Below are 19,196 nucleotides of genomic sequence, written 5' to 3' on the forward strand. Positions count from 1 at the left end.
CAGGACAGGGATGAAGTTTAAAATGAACAGGCTACTGAGCACTGGACAGAACTTCAGGGAAATCAGAAGGGTGTTACAAGGAAATAGGGTGCAATTATTTTATTTGAATTTATTTTACTTTATTAGTCCATTTATAAACCAATGGTATGAATTTACACCCTGCAACACTGTAGGTGGCACTATGCATCTTTAGAACTGGTTTGCAACTGCCAAGAAACAAGAAGAAGAAGGAGGAGGAGGAGGAGGAGGAGGAGGAGGAAGAGGAGAGGGAGAAGAGGTGTGTATCCTCATGTGTTTGGAAAGCAGGAGGTGTAAAAGTTCAAACTCCGGTACAGTAGGTGGCTGCATGCACCTTCAACATTGGTTTGTTGTCCGCCAGTAAAACAAAGAAGAAGATGTAATAGTTCTCACCTTGAAATTTGTGTAATGTACACTTACGTAATTAAGTGACACAAAAAGTCGAGTCTATGTTCTAAATATTGTACAAATGCTAACACTGCTGAGGAACTACAGTCTGCAATCGACAACTGCAATGAGACAGAAAAAGCAACAAGGGACAAGCTGAATGTATGTGCGTGTAGAAACACATTAATGTTGCTGTATAAACACATTAATGTTGCTGTAGAAACACATTCATGTTGCTGTAGAAACACATTCATGTTCCTGTAGAAACACATTAATGTTGCTGTAGAAACACATTAATGTTGCTGTAGAAACACATTCATGTTCCTGTAGAAACACATTCATGTTGCTGTAGAAACACATTCATGTTGCTGTAGAAACACATTCATGTGACAGTACTGGGCCACAACAGACACATCAGGTCAAAATATCACTATAGAATATGCAAATTGATGGACATGGGAAACATTATGGCTGCTAAACATGAGCAAACGTTAGCATTGTCATTGTAAGCATGTTAAAACTGCTGTAAAATGAAAGGAAACAGGCACTTTGCAATCGGTTCTACCATCACAGGTACTTTCTTTATTAAGTCAACCAACTGTATCAAAACTACAAGAACCTCAGAGCCAAAGTGCAGAAGCTTTTCTTCAGCCACCATCTCAACAATAACAGTCACAAACAAATGCATCCAGGATTTAAAAAAAGAAAAGAAATCTAAAGGCACATCTCTATTGTATTTACATTGCATACATGTTTGACATAAAGTAAAAAGCACACAATTAGTCGTAAGCCTCCGGCCACAGTGCCGTTGCTCAGACTAAAAACACTAAAATCATCCATAAGATACAGATAGCAATACACCAGTTAGCCTCTTCTAAGTCACAGTTTTTAAAGCGACAACGCACAGGTGGGAATCAGTGTTTATGTAACTTATGGTTTCATCTTTTTACGAGGAGTTATCACTCAGATGCCACTCTGCTCTGGCTCATTTGTTTCTCTTCAGAGACACTCAGGACCTCCAAGAAAAGAGAAGGTATCTTTATTTCAAGGCCTATCAAAAATAAGTTTGAAGTTAGGCTTGCTGACAACCTCTCACTAAACAGTAACAATGACTAAATCAAGATTTGACATTATCGGAAATATTTTTGCCGAGAGGTAGATGAGAAGAAACATACGAGATGAATTCTTCCCTTACAGAAAAAACACATGAATTTCACCTGTGCAAAAGCTCGTGATTACATACCACATATGAAACATTTATTTTGTCAAAGGGAAACGTGGTTTTGTAACATTTTCATGGTGTAATGTATGAAGCCCATGTCGATTCCCATGTGAAAATGTTTCCACATATGTTCCCCATGTTATCATATGTTGCAACATGTGGTAAACATGTGACATACATTTGATCACGTGTCCCATATGGAAAGCCTGGGTGTGTTTTTTCTGTAAGGATTACTGAGCAGTAATACTCGACATCACCGCCTGTAAAAACAACCTAATTGAACTTTAGACATGCTGGTATGCAGACTCTGGACTGATGGGTTACTTGTTTACCCTTCCCTCCACACTTTACTCTAAACTAAGCTGTACCTTTGTACTTAACGCGCAGACGAGGATGGTTTCAATCTTCTCATCTAACTCTCGACGTGAAAGTGTGTTTTTCCTAGTGTGCAAGAATATTCCTACAAAATGAAAGACATATGATACACAAAGTAAGTCGTGTCAGCACAGCACCAACTCTGCTGATCTCTGTCCTCAGTCCCACATCTCCCCTATGTACATGTACTCGAAGTCTTTGCTTTCTCCACAGCATCTTAAGATGAAATCTAAAGATGAATGTGAGCCAAAACTCCTCCCAATGCTGATGGATGATGTTGTTTCTGATGGCCGGTTAGTGCTGGAGTCTGCTTTATATAGACGTGCACCTGAAAGACCTACCACAGAGATCAATACGCCAATGGGAAGAGTAGATAGAGGCTGAGAGCCCAGTGCAGGCTTTTGTGTGTGTGTGTGTGTGTATATATATATACAGGTATATATACAGGATCTGTGTGTGTGTGTGTGTGTGTGTGTGTGTGTGTGTGTGTGTGTGTGTGTGTGTGTGTGTGTGTGTGTGTGTGTGTGTGTGTGTCTGTGTCTGTTTCTGTCTGTGATGCAGGAAGGCCAGCATTTTAGAGTTAGTTTGAATGGATATGTAGTTAGTGGTAGAGTGTGGAGCAGTTTGTGTGGTAGGAGAGACTGATCAGGGAGGTAGGGGGGTTGTATATGTGTCATAGCAGTGTGTGTGTGTGTGTGTGTGTGTGTGTGTGTGTGTGTGTGTGTGTGTGTGTGTGTGTATGTGTGCGTGTTAGACGTTGTCCAGAAAGACGTCAGTGGTGTTCTGCAGTAAAGGCTGGGTGGGGGCTGTTGTGCTGCAGACTGAGCTCAGCCTCCGTGATGGCGCCCTCTGCTGCTTTGGATGACCTGGGGCGTTGCTCAACATCAAATACACCTGAGGGATAACACAGATTGATGTTTTAAGGAAGTAGAATTACCGCCTTGCAGTTTTATCCTGTGAGACATTTGTGTGAAATTGTGTTATAATTAGTGTATGAATTTTTAAGTTGTGACCACAAACATGTTTTGTGAGGTCAAAGTGACTTTTGACCATTGAAATTTAATCAGTTCATCCTTGATCCAGGTGAACGTTTGTGCCAAATTTGAGGAAATTCCCTCGAAGTGTTCCTGAAACCTGAAAACATAATGTCACTGGCCATGGCTGTCACTGGTGGGGAGGCATAAAAAAACCCCCAAAGAACACCAATAATTCTGTCGTTCTTAATGCTTACATTCTTGGTATTTTCTGACAGCAGCAGTTCACTTCTCTCCACCAGTTTTTTGAAGGAAGGCCTTTTCAGGGGATCGTGATTCCAGCAGGATAGCATCATGTCATACCTGCAGAGGAAAGACAGGGATTAGTTTGTAAATCTGCTAAAGTAATTGTCACGGTTTCGGGTTATAGACGACTCATCCAGTGTGGTTGTTGTGCAACATGTTCTAACTTTGTGGCCATTTCAAACCTTGCCAATCGCACCTGACCTGTCCCTCCTCCCCACTCACCTGTCCCCTCACCAGCTTCTGAGTATTTACCTGTCCATTTCCACTGGCCCTCTGCAGATTGTCTCTTGTGCCTTGGCCTTTCAGCGTTCTGGTCTTCCCTGCCTGTTCTTGTCCTGATTATGGTTTTGACCCTGTCTGTGTCTTTGCACTGTGACTCAGCCTGCTTTCTTGTCATTTTCTTGCCTTACTGAATTTTTGCATTCTTGCTCTATCTAAGTAAAGACCTGAGTTGTGCTCTATGGTCCCTCCTTGTGAATCGTAACATTGATGGTCTTTACTGAGCTCAAATGTAATACACAAACACGTGCAACCAACTAGACAAACAAGTGGGTAAAGAATCCAGGTGGTCACTTTAAATCTGGACCAAATCAATCTCCGACCCTCTGTTTTTTAATCATATTGTGGTACTTTATCTTTTTTTTTTGTCTTGTTGTCTATTTTTCTTATCAATGAATCTATTGTTCTATAAAACATCAGAAAGTAGTAAAAAATGCTTGTGAATGTGAACGTGAATCTGTCTGTCTGTGTTGGCCCTGTGATGGACTGGTGATGTCATGGCTGTATCCTGCCATCGCCCAAAGTGAGCTGGGATAAGCTACAGTCCTCCTGTGACCCTGTTCAGGATAAAGTGGGTATAGATAATGGATGGATGGATAATTTAAGGAAATAAAAGGCAGCAAAATGTCCCGTTTTCGAAGCTGAAACAATGAAGTATTTGTCATATATGATGGAAATCTTATTAGCTTTGTTATGTGACATTGCAGTGATAATAATGCAGTGATAAAAAGAAACATGGTGAACATCTGAAGCAGCCAGTGTGATATAAAAACGGAATGAATTCTGAGCAGATTTATTTTTCAAATAGATCATGTGGTATTTATAATAAATGCTCACAATACCAGAGACACGTTATGAATTACAACTGCGTCAATTGATTAGTTGATTGGCATTACATTTATTTTGATAATAAATCATTCATAATTTTTTTTAATAAAAGCTTTCACTGGTTTCAGCTTCAACAATGAGAGGATATGCTGATTTTATCAACTTTTTGTATCCTCTTGTGTATCTTAGCGCTTAGGGCCAAAAAAGTAAAAAAAAAAGTTAAAAAAAAACAAGTTTTCTTGATATTAATTAATTTTAAAAAAAATCTGCAGATTAATTGACCCAAATATTCACTAGTGCATCCTTTGCTATAATATTATATTACTAGAATACCCACAGATATTTACTTACATCTCAATGGGAGCAAACTCAGGCCTGTTCATCCTGTGGCCCTCTTGAATCCAATGATAAAATGCAGATCCCACCTGCATCCCAGGATATGGGCTGCTTCCTACAACACCAACATACAATTTAAAATAACTTGTGTTATTTTTGCAATGCAGCTGGATTCTTAATCCATATGATTTAGCATGATTCTCTCCACTGAGTGAGGTTGCTCTTTGGGAGCATCATCAGAGCCTCTAATAAGGCCCCAGTCAGCTTAAATGGACAATAATATTGGCTTGGACATGAAACAGATACAACAGCACAGCTCTAACTGGAAATGTTACCGAGGGAGAAGATTTCCCAGAGCAGGATGCCGTAGGACCAAACATCACTCTCAAAGGTGTAGACACAGTCGAAAATACTCTCGGGAGACATCCACTTGACCGGCAGACGAGCCTGCAGGAGGATAGAGCCGTGACCCCTTGTCCTTATTCACAAAAATATACAATATATCCCCCCAAAATTTTTCATGTAGTGTATGGAACAGTAAGCTTTTCCACAGCTCTAAATGAATCTCAGCAAATAGAATAATCTGCAAATATCTTGATAAAGGAATTATTGTTTACTGCCACCTTTCAAAAAAATGCCAAACATCCCTCAGGAACAGATGTGTAGATTTTTTGTGTGTAATGTAATTATAAACTGATAATATTTTGGGGCATTGATTTGACAAAACAAACGATTGGATGACATCATTCTGGACATTTTCTGATATTTCATAGCCCAAATGATTGATGATGAATGATAACAACAAGAATCTTCAGTGGCAGCCCAACATTCTTCATCTCTGAATACTGCTTGCATTGTTTTGGTGAACAGTTCAGGCATAGTGTAGAGAAGCATGCGTGGGAGTTTTCCTTTGTTGATTTGCAGAGACAGAGAGGGAACAAAGCGAGACAGGGAAGGGAGGAAGGAAGGATGAAGAGGAAGAGTAGGGAATGAAAGACTTGATTGACAGACTCACGTTTCCTCGGAGCACATAACTGCTGTCAGTGTTGATGTCTCGCGCCAAGCCGAAGTCACATATCTTTGCCACCCTGCCGTGAGTCAGCAGAATGTTTCTGGCTGCAATATCTCTGTGGATGCACTGAACACACACACACACACACACACACACACACACACACACACACACACACACACACACACACACACACACACACACAAACGAGCAAAAACAAACACAGAAATGAGTATTGACACTGTAACCGGCTTCTGCAGGGAATGACTGACTCACAGCAAACACACACACACAATTGAGGTGAGGTCAGTAAAGCTTCTTACAAACACAAATGGAAAACTGGCAAAAGACGTGAAACGTCCTATATGATAAAAAAAAAAAAAAAAAAGTATAAGATATGCTGTAAATGCAGCTTGACTGTGTTTCTGACTGTAGTGAAACCACTATATCATGACTGTTGGCCCTAAGCCATAACATGATCTATAAACCAGCAACAGCACTTTTAAATCCCTTCTGCAACCACTCTATAAATATTAACACAGTCTATTAAGGCCTTACTTTCTTGGAAGTAATGTACTCCATTCCTTTGGCCACCTGGTAGGCAAAGCTGAGGAGATCTTCGGTGTCCAGAGACAGGTCTTCTATGTCATCTAGATAAAGATCAGCTTTAGTGAATGAAACCAGGTTTGAACAGACTTTTCTGGGCTGGCTGGGCAGTGTGTTGTGATTGGAAATGCAGAGGGAGAGACTTTTTACCTGACTGGGAGGACCTTTCTTTTTCAGAGGGACGCATGGGCATATATCCTGTACCGGTTACCTCTCTGCACCACACACACACACACACACACACACACACACACACACACACACACACGTAAGTATAGATATTTACCACTTTGTGATCATAGTTAAGAATTCGCACACATACACACCTTGCAGGCTCCGTTGGGTTCAAGACGTTGAAATAGTAACCATCCCCAACCTGGGAGTTTAGGAAGGACTCTCTTTTCCTACGCAGGAAGTTGAGGAGGTCGCCATAGCAACAGTACTCTGTGATCACTAAAATTGGGCCTGGCAGGATGGAGAGATAAAAGCAGAACCTCAGTCACTGACTTTTAAACCATGACAGCAAATAACAATGAAAATGAGACAAAAGATGATGGAACTGTATTTGCAATGCTGTGTTAGTCAGGTTAAACATGTGATAAACATCCGCTCTGTCAGGTTTTAACAATAAGTGTTTATGAGCTGAATAAATTAGTGTCAGTGTTCAATAATTTTAAATAGATTTTTCATGCGAAGAAGCCACAAAAACAACCATCAAGTGTTCAGTGTTTCCCTCTGAACATCATACCCACTCATACATGTGTGGAATCCAATCAAAATGCTGCAGTACAATCAATGCTGAGGTTGAGATAAGTTGATAATATTGATCGACTGAGTAGTAAATGTGTAACAAGTCAGAGTGCATCACGTCTCATCGAAGCTGAATGGTACTGAGAGTCCAATATCGGATTTTTAATAAGCCGCTAATGATGGTTGGGCACAGCAGCAAGTCAGCACATGAGGATCTCCAAAACAATACTCATAAAAACCGTCAATAAATAAATAATACCAATCATAAAAGGGGCATTAAAACTGAAGTGTAAATACAGGATGTCCACACCCAAAAAAAACGAGAACAAATTTAATCCAGAATAAAGATGTAAATGTCCTACTGAATAAAAAACATCTGTTTGTAGTAGCTCCTCTCACCTCCGACAGTGCAGGCTCCCAGCAGGTTACCAATGTTCACGTGGTTGCCAAGGAAACTGAGAACCTTCAGCTCTGACATCAGCGCCTCTTTCTCCATGGAATGAGCGTTGGCTGAGATGCCATCATCACAACATTAACATTTGCAGTGATCACAGAAGTAAAAGTACAACTATGTAAAAATACTTCGAGGAAAGTACTTAATTCCATATCCTGTTTAACTAATGGTAAACTGTAATAGCTATAAAAGCAAAAGTACTTCCATTTAAAATATTAAGCATGTTTTTTTTTCTGGACAGTAAGGGTATGAAGAATTGCAATCTTTAAAATAAGTTATAACTAAAGCTGTCAGAAAAAGAAGTGGGGTAATAAGTACAATATTGGTCTCTGAGATTTAGTACCTCAAATTTATACGAGTTAATGTAGAGGGGGAAACCAGAGTAGGCATCAAACCACTGCTTTTCAGCCTGGTGTTACTCTTCAAGTACAGAACCTGAGTAAATACACTTAGTTACTTTCCACAGACAGACCGACAGACTTACGTTTTAGCATCTTAACAGCGACGGTCGTAACAGTATCTGCAGAGCACAGTCCGTAGGCTGTGGCCCTTACGACCTTTCCAAAAGCCCCAGAGCCCAGGGTTTTGCCTTAAAGTGCAAACAAGTATAATCACTTAAACAATAATTACATGCCTGCCCATGTGTGCTCTCACAAATGTTAACATAATATCATACCAAAGCGTAGCTTCTGCCTGGGAAACTCCCATTTGGAGTCGTATGGCAGCTGAGCGGGGTCGATATAGGTGTAATTGTTTCCATGGATACTCTCAATGACCTTCCACTGGATTTGAAACTTTGGTTTCTGTTGGTATTTGGAGAGAAAAGGGGCCACAGACAGAAACAAGTGATGTTAGCTCAGCTTTCTGGGGTTGTTTGTCATGTGTGATTGTATTGTTTATATATGTACTGTATATATTTGGCATTTTCTCATTACATAACTCCTTTATCCAAGTTTAGATTGTACTCAATGCACTTTAGTTGTCAGCTGATGTCTAGACTCTTCCCTGATGATGATCCCACTGCAGATTCATAAACTAGTTCTCAAGGAGTCTGACTCATCTGAGTGCAATAAGAGCAGCACGCTCAGGGGGGTAAATTAATTGCTCCAGGCGTGATCAGAGTGTCAAAAAGTCTTTTAACTACAGCATGTCTGCAATCTGAATGGCTGATTGATTCAGTTCAAATTCATTAGGGCACTTTCATGCTTCTTAAAACACTTTCACTGTTATCTGCAGAATATCAATACCAAAGGCAAAAAGAAAGATGCTTCTAACTTTAACATACTCTAAACAGGATGGAGACATGAGTCATTAGTAAATGAGAATGGGCCCTTTGCCAGAAACTGTTGAAGCCATTTACTTTTTTATGATGCAAACTTTATATCAATGCTGAACTTGATTTAAACATTAATGTCTATGCACTTTGAAATTAATTTATGAAAGGGATTGATGGCCATAGATTTATGGAATTCATAAGACATTTATTACTTTACTCCCAATCAGCTAAATATCGCTGTAGTGAGTTTGAATGGTTTATTTCCTGTCTTACCTGCATGTACTTATAGAGCAACACCACCAGAGTGAGGGTGAGTAAGATGCCAGTGGCCACCATGCAAGTCAGGAGGGGTGTGAACAGTTTATGGGGGATGACGCGTTCTGAGATTAAACACACACAGACCCATGATCACAAATCACATGGAGCGTTAGAGCATAAACAAGTTTTTACCAGTAGTTACACACACACCAAACGCACGGACGCACACACACACACACACACACACACACACACACACACACACACACACACACACACACACACACACACACACACACGCACATCCTTTTCCTCCAACATTAAGACAGACAGCTGCAGCAGTGGTGTTTGTTTGTGTGACGAGGATTAGTGCGTCTACGCCATATAATCCCAGCCTGCATAGTCAGCATACACTAATCTTATTCAATCTGTATTCAGTAACCACACACCTGGCCTCCACACACACACACACACGCACGCACGCACACACACACACAGGGTCAATGGGTTTGTGTGTCTCCGTTAGTAAATCTAACGGAATCATAGACTGTATTTAATCTATAAAGCGTATGGTTTGTGTGTGTGTGTGTGTGTGTGTGTGTGTGTGTGTGTGTGTGTGTATCTGTGTGTGTGTGTGCGCGCGCACACGTGCGTGAGTGTGCGCACGTCTGTGAGTGTGTCTTACCACTGATGGAGAACAGTGTGTAGGCTTCTTCATCCTCTGTAGAGGCCACGCACTCCAGGGTGTGGTACTGAACGTGCTCCTTGCTGATGTTCAGTCGGCCCTCCACCTCACTCCTCCCAAAGGCGGACTCTGTGAGCATGGCGACCTCCGAGGTGTCCCACTGGGTGGCATTAGGCAGGTGTGAGCACCTGTTGAGAGGTCAGAGTTGCTGAAGAGCAGTCTTTTACTTTTTCCCCCAACATTTTCCTCTCTGTTCTACCTTACAGCAGGTGACAAGACTGAGGACTGTAGTAGGGAGAGGGATATAGATAATACATGTTGTTTGTATGAAAAGAAAGAAAACAACGAGGATCTTTTCTCCCATCTTTGGCTTTTAGTCCACTTGGGGGAACCTCTGCTTTTTTTCTTGCTATCTCTTCTTTGTCACTTCTGTTTTCCTACAATATCAAAACTATTTTTTACGCAAAAATTCTAATGTAATATGTCTAAGTTCGTTGTTAAAGCCAGTTGTTATTGCTGGATGCAGCTCTCTTATACGATTGTTGCCCAATCATTTGGTCTTTTGACCCGCAGGAATCCTGTCCCACATGTCTGTGTCTTCATGCAGACACGCAATGAAGCTGCTTCTCTCTGATGGGGTCAAATCCCTATCTTGGATTTGAATGGTTGTGTCTTGAAACAAAAATAACTTTATGGCATTATGTTAAGAAAATAATCTGTTATTTTTCCCAAAGAAACCATTATCTCAACAAAATGACTCCTGAGTTAAATTATTACCAGTTTATTTGTTAATATTATCAATAAATCAAAAGAAGTTTTGAAGATAAATTAAATTCCTATTTTACCAGGGCTCGAAAAGTCCTAAAAAAAGTTTTCTGTGTGTGTGTTGACCGTCTGCCGAAACAAGTCTGAATGCTAATGAGTCCATGAGGGGACATAAACCTGTTAATCAGCTTCCTCGAGCATCTCCTGCTCTCAGAGGAACTGCCAGACAGAACAAGACAAAATGAGTCATGTCTATGGACTATTATGGATTATTATAAGAAAAATGGTCTGAAGTCAGATGATCTTAATATTATTTCTTACTTCTTTATCTTATTGTTTATATTAGAAAACTCATATGTACCGCCTAGGAGTTATATGAACATATTTGCACAACAATATGACATCACAGAGAAGTTGACCTTTAACCTTTTGGATATAAAATGTCATCATTGTATTATTTTATCCAATTACACATTTCTGTGATATTTTGTCATATTTAGTGTAAGAATTCTTGATTTATAGCCGCAAATATATTTTGTGAGGCCACTATGACCTTTGACCACCAAATCCCGAACAGTTCATCCTTGAGACCAATGTTTGTGCCAAATTTGAAGAAATGTCCTCAAGGTGTTCCTGAGGTGTTGCACTCACGAGAATGCAATGTACAGAAAGACGATCTGAAAACATACTGCCTCCAACTACAGCTTTCGTCAGCACAGAGGCATATAAATTCTTACTAAAATATTTCTGGCTGCAACTCTTTCTTTGATCGTCGCAGGTAAACATCATTAATTTGATTGCTCATTTCATGATGCAATACCTAATTTTATTACATTATCACTTTTAGACCTGTTTATAGAGAGAGTTATTACTGTACAGAGTCCCTCTCTAAAGCTCTCCTGATCTCACTAATCACCTGTGAACTATAACTCATAATCCAACATTAAAACAATAAAGACAGCCTGATGTTGGTGGAACAACAAAGCAAGATGTAAAAGATGATGATTCACAACCAGATCATCATTTTCGCAGTGATGTATCGCGTTCCCTGAGTGTTCCCTATGTCAGCTAAATCTAATAAGGGAGACGAAATGAGACACGCCTCGGGTGAGAGTAGTGTGATAGATGTTTGGCGTACCTCGTGTGGGGCAGCTCACAGAAGTACCAGCTGATTTTGGGGACGGGGTAGCCTGCAGCGATGCACCGTACCCGTCCGTCAACGGGCCCCTCCTGGGCAATGATAACAGGCTTACCTTGTAGAGAAAAAAAGAGACATATTTACATACATGTGTAAAAATACAGTAGAGCCCCTGTATACTGTTCAACCGCAAGCATGAAGAGGTTCTTAGTGGCTTTTAATGGCAGTATGTGTTCTTTTTAAAGCTCAGAGAAAAGTCAGTGAAGCCATTTGCTGAGTTGTAAGACATTTTTTTATATATGTGTATGATATATGATAATTGGAAAAGGGTATCATTTTAGCATTAACCAACTAATTGAGTTCTAATGAATGTATGTAGAGCAATGTAATAAACATGAAAGCTACTCACTGTTGACGTACACGTGAAATGAATGATCAACAGATGCATCTTCGTGACTGGCTGAGAACTTATAGATCCCACCCTCCGAGCCGAGAACCCTCACTAATCTCAGCTCACTGTTGTGTCTGATAAAACAAACATACATTTAGTAATCTGTGCACACGCAGGGGTACACTACAGTCGTGGCACGCTCTGAACTCACTGTACCTGTATTGGCGCCGGTGGACAGTGATAACGTGCTCCGTGGTGTTGAGGAGACGCTTGCCATTGAACGACCAGGACAAGGAGCTGGGTGCAGGATAGGCATCAAATTCTACTCTGAGGCTCAGGCTCTCACCCTCTTTAATATCCGCCTGGACTGGACCTGGACTTCCTAACATGGTAATAAACCCCTGATCTGAAAAACAGAAGTATAGTGGTTTGTTACTTGTATAAACAAAGAGAGCAGATATTCTCAGTGGTTTAAGATAACACACTATGAATAATGACAGCACTTTCCCTCAGGCTTTGACTTTTTAATTTGCATAGCATGCAAGTGAGAGATCACAATTCTTGAAAAATGTTTGTTTTGGGTGTAAATACTGGTGTCAGTTTTAGATGAGTGAGTGTGTGTGTGTGTGTGTGTGTGTGTGTGTGTGTGTGTGTGTTTTTCAGTGCATTCCCATAAAGACAGTGAAGGTGGGTTGGTGGTTGTGTTGTGTGAATCTGTTTTGTGGCACTGATTTTGTCCGCACTCACATGCATGTAAACCAACTTTAACACCTACCGTAAACTTCCAGCTGCAGTGCTGCATCACTCCTGCCTCTCTCGTTGTGAGCGTGGCAGCGGTAAATGCCTGAGTCTGATTGATTGACAGATGTGATCAAGAGATAGGTGGCGCGCTGATAACCGCGGGAGCCGGGCAGGATGTGTGAGGTCTGATTTTCATCAGGATGCTGCAAAGCATTAGCGGCAAAGGTGAGGGGTACTATATCAACAAATCTAACAGCTCACAGATCCAGTATTTTAAACAAGTGCTTTAGTCCAACATGTGTAATATGTAAGCAATTATATATTGTAATCTCCTCTGACTGTCATTAAACACCTTAAATTTTCACGTAGTGTTTACCATGGTCATTACAGTCCTGAAAAAAAATCAATGTATTGTCTGTATCTTTTCTTGGTAGGAGTAGGAGTATATTTCCTAATAAACAAAAGGCACAGAAGAGTGTTTGACACCCTGACAGAAAGAATTGCAAATAAATCCATCTCACCGCTGCTGAAGGAAAATCCCATTTGACACTGAAGTCCGGGTTAACATTGGAGCAGCTGCAGGTAAGTTTAAACTGCTCTCCTTTCTTTAGGATGACGGGGTCTCTTTGAGACAATGTGATCACTGGGCGCAGCACGGGCACTGGATCAAGGGATAAAAAAGGCACATTATAATGACTGATATGTGACAGTGAGGTCAACTTGAATGAGAAAACTGTCATAAAAACTCTTTTGTTATGCTCCGATTATAATAATTTCCAGGGTGTTGACACACTTCTCACTGCATGTTATTTATTAGTCTGAAATCATGGATTTGTATTGTAAACAGTCTGGATTAGAGTGCATTCTGAATGTTTGAGTCATGAATCTATATTCAACCCTCACTCTGTTTACTAGGTGACCTATCAACAATGAAACTGAACAAAACAAACAGTAGATTACTCCTTGTGGCCCTAACTATTGCCAAGGAAACTATCGTCATGAACTGGAAATCAAGGAACACCATACACATTAGACACTGGAAAAACCTTCTAAAAAATTACTTCTCTATGGAAAATGTATCATCCTCCATCAAAAATTCTGCAACAGAACCTCACTCTGTTTGGTCATCTCATTCATTTCTCACAAACTTGTTCCCATCTATGCTGTTATCTTACTTTAGTTTTCTTTGCATATCCACAATCATAATTTAAGCACACTCACTGAAATTGGAACTTAGACTGACTACTTAGTAAACACACACACACACACACACACACACACACACACACACACACACACACACACACACACAAAGGATACACCAACACCAACAGCATATTAACATCAACTCACACAACACCTAACACAACCTGTAACTGTATTGACTGCTCGTACTCTTAGTGTTATTCCCTTAGTTGAAAAAAAAAAGAAAAGAATCTATATTCATGTTCACCCGTGTTCCTCCCTGAGATTTTTCATCACAGTGCAGCTGAAACAAAATGCAGTGATTTTATACTAAAATGAAAACATGACAAATGGATATCTTAGTTGTATACCATAACAAGAGAGCCTGAAGGGTGTGTGACTACGGTCTGGTATTATTGCATGGCCATACTCACGACTGTGGACACAAGCACAGTATGTGCATATACAGACACTGGTCGTCCAAGCATCAACTGCATAGTTAATTTCCTGCATTAAATCCCTACTGACGCCCCTTCAGTTGTGCTGTGTTTGTGCTGCAGTAATTCTATTTAACCTAAACACAGCTTTCATGCTCTGTTACAAAGCTCTGTTTAGTGTAGAACTCAAATCCCTCAGCTCCTCCCTCCCTCCTTCAAGTCTCCTTTCTCCATCAGTCAAAAAGACACCATGCTGTCTAACTCGCCTCAGCTCGTCTCCAGTTAAAACATCCACTGCCGACCAGACTGAGAATGCCGATCCAGTGCAGAGAAACCACTGATATCAATTTAAATTGCTCTAATCATAATATACCGCACATAGCTCATAATTGGCCAGTGCATATCTGAATAGTGAATAGAAACTTTTAGTTGACTTTTAGCCATGATAGACGCTCTAAAATGGCAATGTTGGTCAACAACCTTGGTCCATTCATGTATTGGATGGATCTCCTTGAGACTTTGTGGTGCCCACAGAATGAATCCTAGTGACTTTGGTGATCCTCTGACTTTTCCACCAATGCCACAACGGTATTTGTGGTTCTGAGTGAACTGTTTCAACAACTGTTAGATGGATTATCTTGGAAGTACAAACATTGAGCAGCCTACTGAACTGATTATTAACAATAGCGATCCTTCACTTTTCAGGGGTTTTTATGGTATGGTAAAGTCAAATGCTTAGGCTTTATCTTCATCTGCATAATCACTGGAAGTAGATAGATGCTAAAAATAGTTTTCAACTGGAATTACTTCACCATCTCTGACAAGAGACTGTCTTATTTTAAAGAACTTCTCTAAAGATGACGTCTCTCCTGGCAGCAGCTGCACACAGAGCATTTCTCCTCTCTTCCGCCCCTTTTAGCTCCATTAAAACCCATGAGAAAAATGTAGTGATGTTGTGCCAAATGGAGCATGAGTATGAAGCCCATTTACCGACATTAACTATCGTTTCTGGAAACAAAAATATTAGAAATCTCCCGTAGCCATCACATCTCTTACTTACCGAGACGTACATCGACTGTGTAGTGGCTCGACTTCACTTTGACTTCACCAAGCAGACCCACACATACGTAACAGCCCTCGTAGTCCTTTTTAGCACTGCTAATGATGACGCCTCGCTGGAGGTTGCTGTGATAACTCATACCAGAGGGCAAAGGTCGTCCATCGCAGGTCTCCAAAGCCAGGAGGGTGACCTCAGGGTCAGTCACAAGACAGGGGATGATGCAGTTCTCACCTGCTCGCACCAGAATGGCGTTCACTATGGTGTGCTGGAAGGCATTCTGAAGGTCTAAGTAGATGAAAGAAAGAGGAACATTTAGATTGATCGAATATGGGCAAATATGGACACGTATGTACCGCTGCAAGCCTCTTGATCACCCACCTTTCACATAAACATAGATGGAGCTGTGCGCCAGTGTGCTGTTGCTGACACACACATAGCGACCCATGTGGTAGGACTGCACTGCCGACAACTTGACATATGCCACTCCGCCCTCCTCCACCTCTCCCTCCAGCCTGCGAGTCTTCTCCCTCTGCCACCTCAGCCTGGACGGGCTGCCAGACGTTGTGGCATTGTCATAGCAACGCAGTTCCAGCTTGCCCCTCTTGGGAATGACTATGTGAGGCCCGCTGGGGGAGATGACTGGCTCGCACCACACTGGAATAGAGGACAAACAGTGTGGTTGACTTATGGTGGACCTGGATGCTACTTTTGAAGGCTGTATGTGTTCGGTTTGGGAAAATTTCCAGGCCAGAAGGAGAAACACTGCTGCTTTTATTACAACTAATATAGATGAATTGCAAGCTCCTTAAAAACTAGAAACAAATAGAAATCAATGAAAAGAGCAAAAAGAAACAGAGCAGAGAAGCAGGTCAACAACTAAAGATTATTTTAACCATAAATTTGTTTTCAGATCATTTTGTGATTTTTATATTAACTGTTTCGGTCAGAAACATGTCAGAAAAAATGCTAATCACAAATCAACAAGACAATGGATTGCATTACTTCAGTTTCGCCAAAACCAAAAAATATTAACATATGAGACAAAGAAAAGTGAGTGACTTTTGCTTGAAAAATTATATAGAAAATCAAAACTTTTTTTTCTATTGACGAATCAATTGATTGATCATTTCAGTTCCAAAGCAGTATAGAAGGAATAAAACTTAACAGAATAAAGTGCCAGATGTGATGGTTAAATAGGATGGTATGATTGGCACAGAGCCTCCCTAAAACAGAGTGCTATCTATCCACCACAGCTCAATAGAACAATCAATAATTATGAGCTGTTCAGTCGCTGAGTAATCAGGCATTAGGGCCCTTAAACCCACTCCCTTACGACAGTAAACTAAACTCACATTTTAGTTTCAGTTTAACCCCCACCAGCCAGCCCCTTCAGAGTTGACTGTTTTTAGTTTTTTTAAATATTTTCTCGAGTTTTACACATGATAGGCACCATTTCAAGAACAGTATTTCATGTGACTGTTGTGCCTTTAGGCTCAAAGACCTCAGAAAGCAAGAGGGAGAAGCATGTGGATGCTCCACTTCTAAAACATCAATATGTGTGTTTGTGCAGGCTGTTAGAGACTGTTAAAGGGCTTGTTTTTTTTTTTTTTTAACTGATATCTGCGAGAAATGCGTTTGGCAATGGATACTGAGGGTCATTTGAATATTGACTAAAGGTTTCAGAAAAAACCTGAGGCTGTTCTGTGACTAAACAGAAAGCTTTCATCACAGCACTGAGAGCTGTTAGATGTCAGAGTGCTGCGGGGCGCGTTTGTGTTAAAAGATGTGTTATCTTTTCTTCTTTGTTCCTTCTGCTTCCGTGATAAAACACACCATCTTATCCTGTTCATTTCAGCAGGATAAATAATTGATCGTCTGCAAACAAAACGCGCGCGCGCGCGCACATACACATGCACACACCTGTTGACAGCCGGGAAAGGCAAACGCAAAGGTAATTCCGAAGCAGTCGTTATGCAAATGATGTGATCTGTAGACCTGAGCTGATAGGTTGAGGACTGTACCGTTAAATAACGTCAGTTTCCAGACACAACGTGGGAATCGTGTTTATCACCCCCACAGAAGAAGCATGGAAAAGAAGCTGCAAGGAACATGCACTCATGCTGTCTTCTCTCGGCTGTTTACACCTACAGTAGTCCAAAATAAAGGCGCACAGACCTCGAATAGTGACAGCGACAAAACGTGGGATACATGTAGGAGACAGAGCAACACTTCAGGCATCTGAAAAGCCAGAGACTCTAATAGAAATGCGAGAAAAAATTAGCTCAAAATATATTTTGTAGAATTACCATAGGCATAAAGTAGTTCATAGCTACACATCATTGGAAATTCTCTATTTTGATAGCAACAAATGTAATAGGCTATCTTTTAATCTACTGACGTAAAGAGATGAAAAATGTCACAATAAATTAAAAAAAAATTGAACACAGACACGCGAGTCACCACAGCAATATTTAAACAGCATTACAAGTGGTTTTCTTACCTGTTAGTGGCAGCAAAATAAAGTGTGACGCAAAAGCTACCCAGTGACTCCTCATTTTAGTCGGTTTGGAAGCCGTTTACTTTACTCCATGCGTTTCAAATGCAGAAATAACCATCCTGGGCTTGAAATCAGCAGATCCCATCCACTAACGTAGAACAGGTCCCTCCAGCGCATCGAGCGGACCAACACAATGATCCTGCAGGCTGCGACTCCCCCTGATGGATTTCACTGGAGCTTAAAGACACAGTGCGGCGCCTCTCCTCCCTGCTCTGGAGCCCTGCCACTCCTTTCTGTCCCTGCATTGGCTGGAGACTGGCCAAGGTGATGAGTCGGTTATTACCGGAAAACGTCTCTTCAACTTTTCAGTCATTACGACCAAAATAATTTACAGAAATTCTCCAGTAATGTCTGATATAGTTTCTGATATAGTGAAAAGACAGGAATAACTGTTCTAAGAAACAAGGTGACTGTAATTGTATATCTCAAACATTATATTAAAGTGTTGTTATGGCATAGCATTTTTAACCGGAATCTGATTTGATTCATGAGCTTACAGTTTTCCACACCTGCATTAAAACATCAGCGGGTCCACATCAGAAGTGTCTCTCTGTAATAATTTCTGCTGTTTATACGCAATTATTAAACAAATCCCTTTTAAAGAGCTTTATATGTCAGTGGGGTTCCAAGTAAACATTGGTGCCAAGTTTGAAGAAATTCCCATAGAGCATTCCTGAGATACCATCTTCATGAGAATGAGTTGAATTGAGGTGACCTTTGACCTTTGAATATTAAAAACGAATCAATTGATCCTTGGCACCAACTAGTGAACGATTGTGCCAAGTTTTAAGAAATTCCCTCATGGTGTTCTTTAGATATCTTGTTCACGAGAAAGGGACGGACAGATGTATGTACAAATGGACAAGTTGAAACATAATGCATACAAATATATTCTTTGTTATAGTTCTAAATATCAGGGCCTAAATTTTGGTGTGTTATAACCTTAATATTTTTAACGGTGCTCCTTCAAACTTGCTTTTCTTACACACTCCGAGTCTCAGGTGTGTAAACATAAAATGTCTGTAAAGTGAAAAAGAATTGTATAAATCTAGGAAACGCTGCTCACTTGTGCTCTCTTATTTGGCTGCCTTAACTGGCAGAACATCATCCGGTAAGATGTACCAGCCAAAACACTGTCATTAGATTAAGTGAATAC

The 19,196-nt window shown here is 40.6% G+C and overlaps 1 protein-coding gene across 1 annotated transcript; it reads right to left on the reverse strand.

The window, feature by feature from the left end:
- Positions 1 to 959: 959 nt before the first annotated feature.
- On the reverse strand, positions 960 to 18,177 carry kitb (KIT proto-oncogene, receptor tyrosine kinase b). Its single transcript, XM_069167824.1, has 21 exons — positions 17,984 to 18,177; positions 15,862 to 16,137; positions 15,484 to 15,768; positions 13,323 to 13,462; positions 12,836 to 13,004; positions 12,277 to 12,466; positions 12,079 to 12,194; positions 11,670 to 11,784; positions 9,767 to 9,954; positions 9,097 to 9,203; positions 8,224 to 8,350; positions 8,032 to 8,136; positions 7,493 to 7,603; positions 6,670 to 6,808; positions 6,494 to 6,558; positions 6,296 to 6,387; positions 5,741 to 5,863; positions 5,061 to 5,172; positions 4,741 to 4,840; positions 3,234 to 3,339; positions 960 to 2,896 (listed from the first exon to the last, which is right to left on the reverse strand). Exons 1-21 carry the CDS (start codon positions 18,036 to 18,038, stop codon positions 2,753 to 2,755), a joined length of 2,865 nt encoding a protein of 954 aa, XP_069023925.1. The 5' UTR covers positions 18,039 to 18,177; the 3' UTR covers positions 960 to 2,752.
- Between the last annotated feature and the right edge of the window lie 1,019 nt (positions 18,178 to 19,196).

Source organism: Embiotoca jacksoni, unplaced genomic scaffold (genome assembly GCF_022577435.1).
Source record: "Embiotoca jacksoni isolate LCO1_2020_lvr unplaced genomic scaffold, fEmbJac1.0.p SCAF_4, whole genome shotgun sequence".
NCBI classification, from domain to species: domain Eukaryota; kingdom Metazoa; phylum Chordata; class Actinopteri; family Embiotocidae; genus Embiotoca; species Embiotoca jacksoni.

Coding starts and splice junctions, on each gene's coding strand:
- kitb (XM_069167824.1), bottom strand. CDS start 18,038: ATGAGGAGTCACTGGGTAGCTTTTGCGTCACACTTTATTTTGCTGCCA. Junction 7,604..8,031: donor CGCTGTTAAGATGCTAAAAC/GTAAGTCTGTCG, acceptor ATGGCATCTCAG/CCAACGCTCATTCCATGGAG. Junction 4,841..5,060: donor CTGGGAAATCTTCTCCCTCG/GTAACATTTCCA, acceptor TTGGTGTTGTAG/GAAGCAGCCCATATCCTGGG.